The 15,194-nt window shown below is 40.5% G+C and overlaps 1 protein-coding gene across 2 annotated transcripts in view; it reads right to left on the minus strand.

The window, feature by feature from the left end:
- The window catches only part of cntn3a.2 (contactin 3a, tandem duplicate 2), a 32,169-nt gene extending 17,354 nt beyond the window's left edge, over positions 1-14,815 (minus strand). Inside the window, exons 1-13 of one of the 2 annotated variants that reach the window (XM_019274691.2) lie at positions 14,580-14,815; positions 14,281-14,364; positions 11,524-11,661; positions 10,816-10,951; positions 7,687-7,862; positions 6,303-6,398; positions 5,952-6,155; positions 4,992-5,094; positions 4,445-4,629; positions 3,483-3,619; positions 2,207-2,336; positions 1,590-1,740; positions 1,203-1,330 (exon numbers count right to left, since the gene is read on the minus strand). In XM_019274691.2, the coding sequence (XP_019130236.2) occupies positions 1,203-1,330; positions 1,590-1,740; positions 2,207-2,336; positions 3,483-3,619; positions 4,445-4,629; positions 4,992-5,094; positions 5,952-6,155; positions 6,303-6,398; positions 7,687-7,862; positions 10,816-10,951; positions 11,524-11,578 (1,501 nt within the window). In that variant the 5' untranslated portion in view covers positions 11,579-11,661; positions 14,281-14,364; positions 14,580-14,815. Of the gene's footprint in view, positions 1-1,202; positions 1,331-1,589; positions 1,741-2,206; positions 2,337-3,482; positions 3,620-4,444; positions 4,630-4,991; positions 5,095-5,951; positions 6,156-6,302; positions 6,399-7,686; positions 7,863-10,815; positions 10,952-11,523; positions 11,662-14,280 lie in introns of both variants that reach the window. The other variant, XM_019274690.2, reaches the window with a different exon arrangement.
- Positions 14,816-15,194: the final 379 nt, after the last annotated feature.

Genomic DNA, 15,194 nt, shown 5'->3' on the forward strand with positions numbered 1-15,194 from the left:
ATTTCATTGCAACAAGATGAGCGGTGTTTTGTTGATTTTCTGGAATAGAGGCACACATGTCATACAGCACTCTGTAATACACTAAGTCACAGACTGAGCAGTATTATCTGTACAGAGGAAGGTCCCCTGAAAGTCTTAGTCGAATAATGTGATAACATGAAGCCTGCCACTAGTAAAATGGCCTAATACTCCAGGCTGACACTGCTAGAATAATCTTCTGAAATCCTGATGGCAATTACAATACGCTGTGGATCAGATAAAACTTCATGTAATAGGCTCCACTGTGCATCCAGAACAAAAATGAGAGGGCACTGCTTCAAAGTCTACAATGGCAATCATTTGACTAAGTCTGTTGTGCTTCAAAAGTCAAGATAATGAATCTGCTAGGATCAAATAAAGAAGGTACATCACAAAGGAAGAGGATTTTCACTCTTACACATCTTACCTTATATGGACTGCTGAAAAAGGTAGAGAGTGTACCCTCAGTTCTTAAGATAGTAATAATCAATGACTGGGTCACAGCTCTGTATCGCTGACTACATTATGGCCATGAAAAATAGTCATTTAGAAACATAACTGGCCTTGGCACTTACAGGGGCAGACAATAGCATTCAGCACATTAATAAAACCAATAAGAGAACACGCAACTATCACTCCACTGGAAATACACGCTTGACAATAACAGCATCTATAACACCTCCTCACTAACGCTTTCATTGCTTCCACTCAGGGCGCTTTCATTTGTTGCAGTAAATTGGTTGTTTCGACTGCTTTGAGGAAAACAATGATCGAGTATTTTCTCAAACACCTTCCAAGTGCATTATTGCAGCTGCTGCAAAATGCTGCCAAACAAAACAACTCAATAAAATGAAAGACAAGAGTTTTTTTTTTTTTTTACTCGAGTTGCAGTAACAATTATATCTCCTGGGGAAAAAAAATCACATTTAAAAAAAAAATAAAAACATTTATGGATGTTATTTTATAATGCAAAGATGTTGGGCCCCTTAAAAAAAGAGACTTCCTGAAGTTTGGCACACTCCTCACAGCAAAACCTAAAGTTTCTTTATGTTTTCTACCCACCAGTTATTGACTGAGGTCCTCACGGTACAGTAGCTCTCTCCTGTGTTAATCCATACTGAGCAACAAATTCTGCTTACTAAGTGGGACCAACAAACATTCTGCTATTTAACAGCGGAGCTCACCTGTAACAAGGAGCCTTCCAGTTGTACTTGACATGCCAAATCTATTCCGAGCGAAGCACGTATAGCTGCCTGCATCAGACTTGCTCACGTTGGCAAGCCTCAATGTTCCATCCGGGGAAAGGGTGATCCTATAGGAGCGTACAAAGAGAGACAGCAGCTCACAGTCCAACATCAAAGACTTCAGATAAACTGTCGATTTTGGATTTGTCTACATGTCAGTGATCATTGCGCTTTTAGGCAATTTGCATATGCGACCAAAATGGGGCGCAGCTGGCATGAAGAAACACTGAATTGAATTACGTGCATACATCGCAATCACTGCTTTGAACAGCCGCCAGGCTTTTGCACTTTCAGAACACATGTAGCAACTTTCAGTTCAGTTGTTACCTGTCATTGGTGTGAATGGGCAGGTTTCCTTTCTTCCACAAAATGCTGGCAATAGGATAGGCCTGAGGTTTACACTCTAAAGTCACTGTAGTTCCTGCCTTGGCTTTGAGCAAAGCTCTGAGGACATTCCCTGTGAAGTCTGGGGGAGAGGCTGATGGGAAACAGTAAACTGAATTTAGTACAAGACTGCAGCAAATCTCATAGGGCATCTGAAGCATGCTTCAGTTTGATCTGTGAAAGTCATCAAATGGTAAAGTAATGGAGACACTTGTAATAGGAGTCAAACAAATATAAAACGGATTTTTTTTATTCTTTTTTCGATGTAGAAAACGGATTTATGAAGAAAGCTGTAGAAGATCAGTTTACTCTCCTGGCTGTTTACGATTCAACTGGGAATTCTGTATTCATCACCCCATCCTCACCACAACATTTAAGTGAATCAGGATACCACCAAGAAAAAAATATATTTTTAAAATACGTTTGCCCCACAAAACCATCCTCACTGACCCCAATATCTGCTAATCCAGACAACCTTTAAGAATGACAGTAGTTGACCTTTAAGATTCTTTGACAACAATGATTTGAGGATTTAAGGGACCGATAAAATGCCATCCTACCTAAAACCATCAGTTCAGCAGCAAAATATATGACGCCGTGTTTATTCTCAGCCACACACTGGTACATGCCGGCGTCAGATAGTGTCAGCACTGACACTGACAGGACTCCGTCCTCCACATGGATTCTGTCCTGTGATAGAAAGGTTGAAAGGAAGCAATTATTGCTTAAGACTTAAAGGTAGCTTTTGCTTTGCTCAGCACGCTCTGGCAAAGCTCAATAACCATCGGATTGGGTTAGAGGCACTGTCAATGGGCACAGATCAAATCAGGATTATATTTCAGAGAATAAATCAGTCAGAGTGTAAACGACATTTTTTTCCATATGTGCTTGTTCAGACCATGTAAACCAGATTTGGATGTTTTCGGGATTAATATCCGACAGTGAAAACTGAGCTTGTGTCTGTGTGGCTAAATTAATTAGTTTCCTTTAATTTTGGTCCATATACAGGCATCATCAAACATTTATTATGAATGATTTACCCAGAGCAGATTTAGACTGATCCATAAAATGGAACCCATCACCTATTCATAATTTTAATTAAGGTACACATTTACATGACAGAAAGCTCATCATAAGCTATGTTTGGTATACCTGAAACTGAAATCATGAAAAGCACATGGTACTTCTCCTTTAATCACGCAAATGTCAATCATATTCTAAATAATGCCCCATTGAATATATTTGTGAAATCAAATTAAAGTATGACATTTTAAAAAATGCAGTTTTAATAATAAAATCAGACAGGTTATATTTGTAGTCTAACTCAAAAGAAGAGGCCTCGCCCTGAGATTTATTAAATACAAGTAAGAAAATCAAGTTTAAAGGTATGCATCTCAAAATTACACAAGACTGCATGTATTTCTCTGGTGGTCTAGAGCCAGGTGTGCAGCTATACAGTATATTTCACAGGAGATTGAGTCCATTGTCCCTAAATCTGGAGGAGCTTTAACATGCACCATGAATAATGAAAAACAACCACTGGCTCCATTCAGATGAAATGGAGCAATCTCCCAGGGACTACACTGATCCACTCTCTAAGACTGTGTAATCTGCCATGGTAGAGCAGAATAAGAGACAGTTGCATCCATGCCTCATGAATGACACACCTCAGCAAGATGTTTACACTCTCCTCTCATCTCACTCTAAATTGCACTTGGAAAAAGAGCAATGTGAAATATTGAACAGTTTAAAAAAAAGAGAAAGGGTGAGGATGAGCTGAAGCCGAAGATTAAGTCTTTAAAATAAAATATTGGTAGGTGGCAGGCTGTAATTTACCTCTGAGAGCAGCTGTTGGCCGTTCTTCAGCCACGTGTAGGAGGGTTTCGGCTTCCCATTGGCCCGGCACTCCCAGTATAGTCTCTCCTCTATGGCCAGCGCTGTGTCCTTCATAGCCTGGATCCACTGAGGCTTGGCTGAGGGAACAGAAATATACTCGGTGAAATGTCTGACGTGAAGCGAGAGGACAGGTTTTGAAGGTGCAGAATGATCTCATTAAATACGCCACCATCCAAAATAGTTCAAAGAAAAGCACATGCAGACTGACAGCTCAGATAAGTGGAAATCATGAAAACGTTAGCGGAATGGGTTTGTCTTTAAAGAAGATAGAGGAGAGAAGAGTGAATGTAGGGTATCACTCAATTTCATCACTTAAATGTGTCAGCAGCCTGTGGCAACTCAAGATTAGCACCATAGACTGTGCCACAAAACAGGAAGCTCTCCTGACAGCTGAAGTGCACCCGACACCACTGCTCACCTCTACCTGTCACCTTAATTCTGTGCATAATAAACATCACCCCCCTGTCTGTTTCCCATCCAGCACACAACTCACCCTGCATCTTACCTCTTACATATTTACACCTTTTCAGGAATTTTCATGGGTAGAGTGTTGTGCCCATAATAAGCACAGCTCACTTCGCAGGCACTGTACATACCGTCAGCTCCAATTTCACAAGTGTCATTTTCCCTCTCTCACAAAAATTCACGGCTGAAGTAAGCCAAGAACCCAGAAATGTAATAACAGCAGTAAAATTAAAACCAACAGTGCTTATTATCAGGGAAGAAGGTAATGACTTTTTCCGGCTGTGTATATAACAATAAGCTGTTAAAATTCTTACAGTTATTATATTAACCATATAACAATTCTTGACCACTTAAAACAGCTGTTGACGTCACATACTGAGAGCATTAAATCCAGAATAGGATGGATCTTAAACAATGCTTAATAATTTTACAGTTACCATAGAAGGCCAGTCGGCCAGTGGCCATGTTCTTGCCCATCTTGTTCTCAGCCACACACTCGTATCCTCCTGTATCATCCTGCTGGAAGCTGGGAATCTCCAGCACAGCATTAGAGTACTTCATTTTGACTTTGCTGGGGAACGGAACGCCGTTAGCCCTCTTCCAAGTGATCTCTGGCACGGGGCTGGAAGAGACAGAGGAAGAAGGAAATCTAAGAAGGAAATCACGATTCGCGCTCCTTTGAACTTTTAAGACTGTTGCTGAGGTTGCAGGTGTCTGCAATAATCCTGCAATAAAGTGTTCGATAGAGCTTAAAGTCTGTTTGCTGCATTTTATTTGTGGATGAGTGGTCTGAGTTACCTCAATCTGACAACAACAACAAAAAAAAATCTGTCTCACATGCTTTTCAGACCAATCACAGCTTGATGCCACACTCTATGAAATATAATTGCCACAGTAACGTTACGATATAGAAATCCGGAGGTTCCTCATCCAGAATGAAAGACAGGAGAAGATTGGAAACATGCTTCAAGGAATCCAGCTTACTTCCCAAGGGCGAAACACTCCAGCGTAACTGTTGATCCTTTTGCAGCGGGCACATTGTCTGGGAAATTAACTTCTATTTTCGGCTCGTATTCACCCATCACTCCTATGAAGAGCAAGCACAAGAACTTGCTCAGTCCTCCATTATTCATGACTTACACGCAATATGGCTTGCATTATGGACCAAACAATAGCACTGTAAAACTAACAGAGGAGAAATAAAAGACACATGAGCAAACATTCTCTCATGGGTAAACTCAAAGTAGTACATCACTTAAGTGTGCAGTCACAAGAATGCAGCAAAACACCAGCAGGGAATAATCTCACTTTCTTCGTGGTGGAACAGATGGATATAGATATCTTGTTGTTTTTTTCAGCTCGTCTGGCTGTTTGTCTATTATCTCAAAGCTTGAGTGGGCAGTTCCCAACCTCTGCTCTTTTATTGTTAATATCAGTATTCATGGAAGAGACTGGGATCAGAAAGTGATGCGATGGGATTTAAATTTATGCAGCTACATGTACAGTACACTGAGTGGAAACTAACTGCTTGAGCCACCAGAACACTCAATGTAATGGTCCAGTGACGTATATCTTATGTTTAATTCATTCCAAAGGCAATCTTTATTCACTCTTTCCATGAAAGCATAACAGAGAATAGAGCAACAGACCATAGAGGCCCGCACTGAGTATTCATGTGAAAAGACAGGGAAAGCTTTTAAAGCAAATGCGAATTACAAGAAAGCTAAGTCAGCAAAGACTTGGATTTGGGCGCTTTGTTTGCTGGCCTACATTCAGGCTATTTACTTACAGACATTATCACTCTGTGATTCAACCACAGTGAGGCACGACAGGACAAAGAACACTCTGGCTAACATGATGATTAAAGCCACCTTGAAAAGGAAGGTCTTTAATACATGGTTGAAAGGTATACTAGTCACATCATGGCCTAAGCTGTTGTCTTACCATCTGTCCTGAGGATCAGAGATGTTGGTGAGCTGTGAACTTTGCCCTTTGTGATGCTGTTCATCACTACGCAAGTGTAGTTACCCACGTCAGAGGTCTCCACCTTGGCAATGTAAAGGTTTCCCGTCTGCTGGGAGACGAAACGCCGATTGTCTTGTTGAACAAAGTATGGGTACTCATTGAAGACCCATGCATAAGTAAGGTCTGGAAGACAAACAAGTGATAAAGAGTCTTAAATGTGATTGTAAACAGGCTAATAAATGGGGGCAGGATTATAGTGTACTTAAGTCTTTTAAAAGACATCACTAGAACTTGAAAATAACTTCAGCTGATGAAGGTGAGACAGTTTACCTCCTGAGGAAGTCGGCGTCCCACAGAGCAACACCACTCCTTGCCCCTCTCGGACTGACACTGCACTTCTGGTGTGGACTTTGAAATGATCTAAGTCTGAGAGAGAGGTGGAGGGGATGAAAAGAAAGATCACCGCAGGATCTCACATATCAGAGAGAAAACAGAACTGAGTAAAAGCTCTCAGCAATACACTGATACAAGACCATAAGGAAATTGTCATGAGAATTGCACCTCTGTGAAGCCTGAGAGAGACAGCGAGACAGGGTGAGATGGACAAGAGCGTATACATATTAGAAGTTTTGTAAAAGATCAGTGGAAACGTCTGAACCTAGACACTGAAGTAGATATTACATATGAGAGGTGATAACTCCAGTCATGTACGTGAAACCTGGGACAGGCTGCAGCCCAAAAGGGTTGTTTAAACTAAATAAATAAAATAATAAAATAATACATAATAAGTTACTTATTCTAACTTGAGCTATAGTTGGTTAAAAAAGTAACCATAGCTTATTATTAATCAATAACATCACATCCAACTAATGCTTTCCCACGTACCCATTGTGGTATCTGGACATGTCGGCATGTCCTCTCTTTATAATTCACAGACTTTGCTGCAGTCAGTTTTCTATTGGGACTATTTTTTACAGATTATCCAATGTAACCTTTTTTTATGCAAAGTCCTATTGTTGTTGAGGTATTATCAGTATCAAATGTCTTTATTCAGTTTTCTCAGCCATGCATTTCTTAAAAGTTTGTCAAATAAAACCAAAACTATCCACAATGCCAGATACCACCAAGAAAAGGTGTCAAAAGATGCTTTGTTGTCATCATGAATAGAACCCTGAATGAACAGCGCATAACCAATAAGTGTTTGTTTCTTTATTCATTTCAGGTGTTTGCTCAGCTATGTGATGTGAAAGATATCAGCGTTTACTTGTCACATTTGTGGCAGTGCAGTTGTATTTCTATTCATCTGCAATATTTTATTTTTTGTTGAATAAATGTTCCAGTCACAGTTAACACTGCTTTCTTCAGGTTTAGGTCCTTATTCAGATTGCACTACTTGAGCAGTTTAGTTGCCCACTTTGACCCAGAGTGCTTCCAATAAAAAGCGAGTTTTCATCAAGCTAAGCAACTAAATTGAAGCAGTCATTCATTTGAGTAAAGAAGGGTCGTCACTCAGACTGCTGCCATGTTACTTCAACAGTTAATGTAGCTTTACACCAACTTTTCAGAGTGCTGCACTCTGATAAATATTGCAAATATCGCCCACCCAGCTCAGTGTGTGTCTGCATTATTTCATTATTTGCTAAGTGCAGTTACACTTCCACAATGCCATTTCTTAGTAAAAAAAAAAAAGTGCCAGATACTGACTACAACTTACAGGCAAACTGCAGACTTGCTCTCCTGCTGAGGATAGCTCCTACAGTGTTGTACGCCATACACTGGTACATCCCTACATCCTGGTAGCGGTCCAGACTGCTTATAATGAGGTTGCCCCCAGACAGACGCCGCCGGCGATCCAGGCCCAGATTTATGAGAGTCCCATTCAATGACCATCTGTGAGGGCAAAGACACCATCAGTCCCTGGCAAAATGCACTGTCCATTTCTTTCTACCAACCAAGGTGGTCTGACAGGAGGTGAGCTGCGAACACAACTCACTGTAGTAACTCACTTGCAGTAAGAATAATATGCTGTACATTTGTGCTGGAGGAATTCACAGGCTTGAAGCATGTACAGCATGATTTTTGCAGGTGTGATGTTTGCTATTAATTTTTCTCCTGCAGTGCATCAACTTTCCTGACAAGCAAACAAAGTTTCAAACAAAAGTATTTTTCTACAGACATAAACTTGGAAAAGACAGTTGATGAATGTGCGCGCATCTGTTAAAAAGTCGATACATTGATACACATTTGAGTTGAGTCTGCAGTCTTTGTCACTTTTTTGTTTCCTTTACAATGAGAAATCCTTGTCGACAGACATTTTATGTTTTATAAATGCTTTCCGTCTTTCATATTCTGCATATTTTTTCATGATTGTTGATTTTGTGCCTGCAATCTAATGACGCATATGGCTGCGATGTCTGTGAAAGTTCTTTGTTGAACCTACATGTTACATTGTTATTGGTTATGTGTTATCGTGCAAATGTCTTATTTATATTGTGTGTTTTATATTTATTTTATTCTTTTAATCTATATTTTGCTCTATCATTATTTGCTGCTGCAGCTATCCCATTTTACCCTCAGGGATCATTAAAGTTTAATCTCAGAGTACCATACAGAAAGCTGTCCTCTGCTATTTAAGTGAAGCAGAAGATAAAGGTTTTAAAAGCCATCCCAGATATTATCATCAGTCTTAACCATAATCACCTCTTCTCTGCCACATTATATTTACATAATGTGACATTATTCCACCTTTGACTTCTCATTAGGACAAAACATTAGCTCTTGGCAAGAGGTAACAGTGAGCTGATGTAACAAAGGATGCCTTTTCCACTCCGTTTCCTCTGCTATTACATCTTTCTCAGGTGTGAGAATTTAAAAAAATAAACTTGCATATTTAAAAAAAAGAAGCACCTAAAAGAACTCTTAAAAACACAAGGTTAATTCATTGATTTAAACAAGTCCTGTTATTCAGTGAGAAAATACTTTCTTTTTCTAACACCACAACACTCCATCACTTTAAAAATGCTATTCATAAATAGAGCATTGATGGGTTCAAGGGCAGAGCACTTTTCAAGAATGTTCCATCATTTTTCTCAAAGCACAGAAAATATATTTTTTTTCTTTAGACACATTTTTTCTTTTCTGCTTTCCTTAAGAGGAAATGAAAGACACTGTACCGCCATAATGGGCAACTTTCCAATTGCTTTCAAGTCTAGCTTCTAAAATAATTTCTTAAAGAATATATCTAAACCACTGAACATTGATGAGTGCTTGCTGCCATATTCCAGACACTTATAATTGATAGCTGTTTTGCTGCATGTACTGAGATTAACTCTACTACTTCTTAAGGCAGTATGGTTTGAGAGGCTGTGCACGTTGAATACCTAAACAGCTGGATCGGGTTGTGATGCATGCTTGTGTGTGTTAAGGTGTTTGTGTCCTGTCCTCAGTCACCATTTTCACCTCTTTCTGACCTGCTCTGAAGTGCCTGTGCTGTTCAGTGGTTCCCTGAACACCAGACAGGTGATTGAATAGCAGTTCCAAAACTGAATTACTCTGCTTGAGACTCACATGTTGTCTGACCATCTGACCACAGAGAAACTTGAGTATTTCAGATGATCCTGCAGTCCATAACCACAGGCTCCAAGTTTTTTTTATTTTTTTTAAATTGCATCACTTTTACGACACGCTGCGGAAAAGATGCTTTTCTCTATCAAATGTGGCTTTCTCATGAGTTTCTATCGCACTACAGTGTGCATACTATGAACGTTTCATCTCTTTGTGAGTGATAAGACTGGCAGAGGAAAGGAGAAGAAGGGGGGAGGGAGCAGTGTGAAGCTATTTACACTTCAAGAGAGAGGTGCTGAGGGCATGCAGAGCCTAGCACAGCCAGCTTGAGAAGACACCACGTTAAACATGCTCATCTCACCTTTAATCAGTACATGGAAATACCTGGTTTCGTAAAAAGCTTGAAATAATGAGCGCATATGTACTCCACACCACTATCATTCAGCTCATCTGTGCTGCAGTAATCCCACTGTTGAACACCAAAGACCCTTGTAATCAATGTCTGTTAGCGCCAACTATAAACCCGCATTGGTCTCATCATGGCATTTTTGAGGAGAGGAGATTTAAGATTTATTAAAATGCTACACATGTCTCACTAACATAATAACTGGTGAGACAAGAAGCAGATTGGTGCATGTATGAGAATCAAATCATCAAAGCCATAATGACACCACTGATGCTTCTATTCAATGACCGAAATGGGTTTAACCTTCCTACTCCATGTGAAAAATTATACAATAATGAATGATTAGTCTTTATAGTATTGTAAATGATGACATGAATGGACAATGTCGACTATTTATAGGATTTTTTTTTTTTATTTAATGATGTGCACCAAAGAATATTTTAAAAGCATTTCAAAAAGGTGGTTGTTTTAGACAGTTTTTTTTTTTGTTTTTTTTACAGTTTTTATGTTGTGACGCATCTAAACCCCTCCCTGTTTCCTGCACTGATTGCAGTACTTAACAGTAAACAAGGTCCTTTTATGACATTGTCAGCTCAGAAAATGCTTTCAGTGATGAAAGTAATGAGAAGAATAGGGATAGTGTGCACATAAAGGGCTAATTATTTACCCAAGTCCCTCAGATAAATGATTACTACTTACTAAACTACAGAGATTTGTACTGAAATTGAATTTTTATTTTTATTAATTTTTGTTTATTGATTTGTGAATCAGATTTTCACTTGCTTCAAGGGTCATAGTACAAATAAACCTCAAATAATGATCTATGGCTTTATCTAAATGCTTACATACACTGTAAGTTGAATTTGCACTTACCTGTACTGAGGAGGTGGTATTCCCTTAGCATCACACGTCAGAGTAGCTTCTTCTTCTATGGAGTCGACAGGAATAAATAAGTCACCTGGCTCCATCCTCCATCTTGGACCATGGTATGATCCACTGTCCAGACAATCTGTCAGAGAAACAGTAACTGTCTGAGCATAACAACAGAAAAAAAACGCTTTTTTGATAGAATCTGGCTTCCATAATTCAACGTTCTTCCAGAGGAAATAAGATATTTTGGTCTAATAGTGACTCTCTTCCAAAGTGGGAGGTTGGACATTAGTAAATATGGAAATGAGTCAGTATGTTTCATATTATCCTGAGTTGTTGCAAATGCTGATTAGTTGCTTTTCCAGCAATTAAAAACATCTGTATTTTCATATGATACAAAAGAACATTATTAACAAACAAATGCATTTCTTGATGTAACAGAAGCTTTTTCTCTGTGTTACTTAGTGCAAATGAAAAGTATATACGACAAGGAAACAACATCAAATATCTCTCTCAGAGTAGTGAAGAGAAAGATTGAGAGTGTTGCCTCTGTGTTGTGAATGGAAGTCAATACTGAGGAGTTTTCCTCTAAACCCGGGTCCACCCTATCATCTCTGACACTGACGTGATTTTCAGCTCTTCAGATCTCATCCCGCAACTGTAAATGTCCAAACATGAAAGAATCATTACTCATATAAAAAGGTGGTTTACCTGCCAGACAGTCGATGATTGATAACAGTAGAAGCTGTTTCCATGGCAACGTCATCTTTGGCAGCCAAGGGCAAATGAGACTTTCATCCAATAATCTTTGAAATGGCACTCGTGTTCTCCGAGAGAGGGAAGCTTGACCTGTTGGAACAAGAATTTTTTTGTAAGACACCAGCGAACCCCAAAATATTTTGAATCCTGCTCTCAACATTGTGGCACTTAATGATCAGGAGAAGACAAGGGAAGTGTGGCAGTTTTATTATAGGAAGTATGATTATAGTCAAATTGGATGTGGAGTTTGGTGCAGGATGTGTCTCATTTTTTCCATCCATTCACACATTTCTAATCAGTGACGATCCAGGCAGTGTCACTTTCCGCCCTGTGGTTTGGCCAACTTGCACCCAGAGATGTCTGAGGGTGATACCAGAGGCATATGGGAGGAAGCCCATGCCAATCTATTAGGGGAGCGACCAACGCCTAAGCTCATCCTTCACTTGGACGGATTCACTCTGGCTGCCTGAGGAGACTTGGACCTGGGAATTGGGTGCCATCCAATCAATTAGATTCACCCACAGCAGCATGTGTCTCCCCACATGCTGGGGTGAATCAAGACAGGCTGATGAGGAAGCCATTCCACCCAGGTCCATAATCAAGGGCAAGTGTCTGCTCGTGGCATGTGTTGCAAATTGCAATGCACCCACTTCTTGCAGGAGGAGACTGAGCGAGTAATGATGCAATTATGAAATGTCAAACATACACACAACGGAGAACCGACAATAACACAGCAGTTAAGAGAGCAGTAACGCATACATGGATGTGTTCAGAGTAAATGCAGATTTGCCGACACGTGCACCTGCATGAAAAAAAACATGCACATGGAAACACACACACAACACAAATTTCCTCAAGAGGTGTTCAAGATGTAGTAAGGGCAGAGACAGATAATAAAACCAATCTGCTAAATGTCACACAACCCACACACACACACCTACACACCAAACGCACTTTCTAACTGTGTACAACACGTATAACACCCTGCCTCCACATGCACACACATACTCACTTTCCATTTAGAAGACATAAGCCGTGATGTGACCTAATCCCGGACGAGCCTTGTTCAAAACGCTACTTATGGAGGGTCTAATTGTTTGTCAGCTGCCTGGATGTCAAATCAGACACGTGGGGTCTCAGCCAGGATTTTTTTCCTTTCCTTTCATGTTTGCTCTGTCCTTTTTCTTCCCCAAAAGTCTGCAAAATTGGATTGGTACGCTTCCTCTCAAGAAGAGTCCTGCATGCCATACCTCAGTGATAGGCCCACAGTGTGCAAACTGCTGGCACCTCAGGACTGAGGATTTTTTTGTGTGGAAGGTATGGTGGGTATTACACTACTGTCGAATTTGCATGTTCTGGTTTGCATTTGTAATAGGTTTTTGTTGGGGATGGCACCATCTAACAGCTGATGCAGTGTGGGGGGTTTTGTTTTGTTTTATCGAATAAATAATTCACAAGTATACAGAATTCTGACAGTGATATTACACAGAGAAAATCACTCAGTGGTTCACAGGTACGTACTGTATAAGACCGTTCACACACATGCACACACATGGAACACACACAGATGCGAGCGCCAGCATGAAGGCACCCACCCACATGCGCACATGCACACGCACAGTCGCACACACTTTCTCAGCTTGCACTCATAGATAATGGTGCTAACGATGGCGGTGATAAAAGGTGGTGAGAGGGCTTTGCATGGTGAATCACTCTCAAACAAGGAGGGTACCTTCCTGAAACAACGCAGCGCTGGGTTAACTGACATGAAAAAAATAATGTATAATCACGATATCTGCCACCTCCATCACACTCTGCCTGCATCCAAGTAACACGCTGGTTGAACAAATAGCCCAGCTGGCAGAGTGGGAGTGTACTTACTTTGAAGGCCTGAGCTGCATTCATCACAGATATTTCATCTGACATTATGGCATACCAGCGTGCAATTACCTGGTGAATGTTGCAGGGTAGAGATTGTGTACTTAGGTGTGTGTGTCTGTGTGTGTGTGCCCTTAGAGGGTTTATGGAGGGTATTTTATTATTATTTAAATTATATTTATTATTATATCTTATTACCTTTAAATACCTTTGAAAGAGGTTTCTTAATTGTATAGCTTTTCTTTTTCATCAGCCAACACATGCAAAGCACCATTCACGCAAGTCCCCCAAGACTGATTTAACTCTAAATTGTGTTGGTGTTGGCCTTCAGAGAGTGAGGTGAAGTGAAACCAGGCTGCAGTGTGGCATCACACCAGGTAGGTACCACAGGAGCTAGTTAAGAGGCTGAAATACCACTATGGGAGTAATGCAACAGCATCTCTACATCAATTTGACAAAGGAAGGCATGGCTGAGCCACAAAACAACTCCTTATTTCTTTCTTTATTTTTTTTTTAAAATGTGTGAATGCATACCAAAATCAGACAACTCAGTGTATAGGAATTGGCTGCAGTTGGGAGGGTCACGTTACTCCAGCCTGAAATAAACAATTAATATCAAATATGAGGCATCAGGAATTTGATGGGCCAATTCGGGATAGTAGGAGAGACAGGCCGACGTGTGAGCCCTGTTAGAGTGGATAAATATTTTAGCATATAAATATCACTGTGTAAATAATTGATCTTTCTGTATTTGTGCACGTTCACAAGTGGCAAGCGCGCTCATGGTGCTATATATATTTGTGTGTGTGTGTGTGTGTGTGTGTGTCTTACCTCTTATCTTGAGATATCTTGAGACCAGCAGGAACCAAATTCAGCCCTCACGGAAAAAGCGACAGATTGATGATCCATGGAAACCTTGTTAGGAAAAATTTTGGTCACAATCGCAAGGTCGTTCATACAGGTGAAAAATTGAGCCAATGGTCAGTCAGAGAGAACGGGTAACGCAGGAGGCATAAACACACGCGTCTCATATCGCTGCTTTCCTCCCCTCTCCTCCACTCCCCACCAAAAAAAAAAAGAAAAACACACACACACACACGCACACACACACACTCACACACAACACCCACGTTGTTTGCTGTGCTGAATCACATTTGAAACATCCTCAGTTAAAGACTCTCGACTCTCGTCTGTGTTTATGCTCTCCAAATCCAACACGCGTAGGTCTGAAAATTGGGCTTGGAAAAAAAAAAGGGGGGAATCTTGCAGAGATGATTTATTATGCGCATCAAGTCAGCTCCCCCTGCGAAGAAGAAGAAGTGGGCTGCACGGCGGCGAGGAGGCGATGAAGCAGACAGAGGCAGCAGCAGCAGCAGCAGTGTTGGGATGGGAAGGTGCGGGGAGGGGAGCGAGGAACCAAGACGCACCTGGCGGAAAACTGCACCCCCCTGCGTCAGACTGTAGTACTACACTGCAACGAAACCGTGAGCGGTTCACCATCAGTGGAGGAGAGAGTCAATGATCTTCATATTTCTACCTCTCTGACTCTTGGATAGCTTTGGTGAGATTCACCTGCAAAGAGAACGAGAGAGAGAGAAAAAAGAAAAAACTGTATTTGAACTTTTAGCCCTGATTAAAGGTCCAGTATGTCCAGGAGTATTTCTTTGCAGGAACTATATACAGTATATAATAATAATATAATATTCATTAGCATGCTTAAATTAGTCATTGTGCTTCTTAAAGTG

Source organism: Larimichthys crocea, chromosome XV (genome assembly GCF_000972845.2).
Source record: "Larimichthys crocea isolate SSNF chromosome XV, L_crocea_2.0, whole genome shotgun sequence".
Classification (NCBI taxonomy): domain Eukaryota; kingdom Metazoa; phylum Chordata; class Actinopteri; family Sciaenidae; genus Larimichthys; species Larimichthys crocea.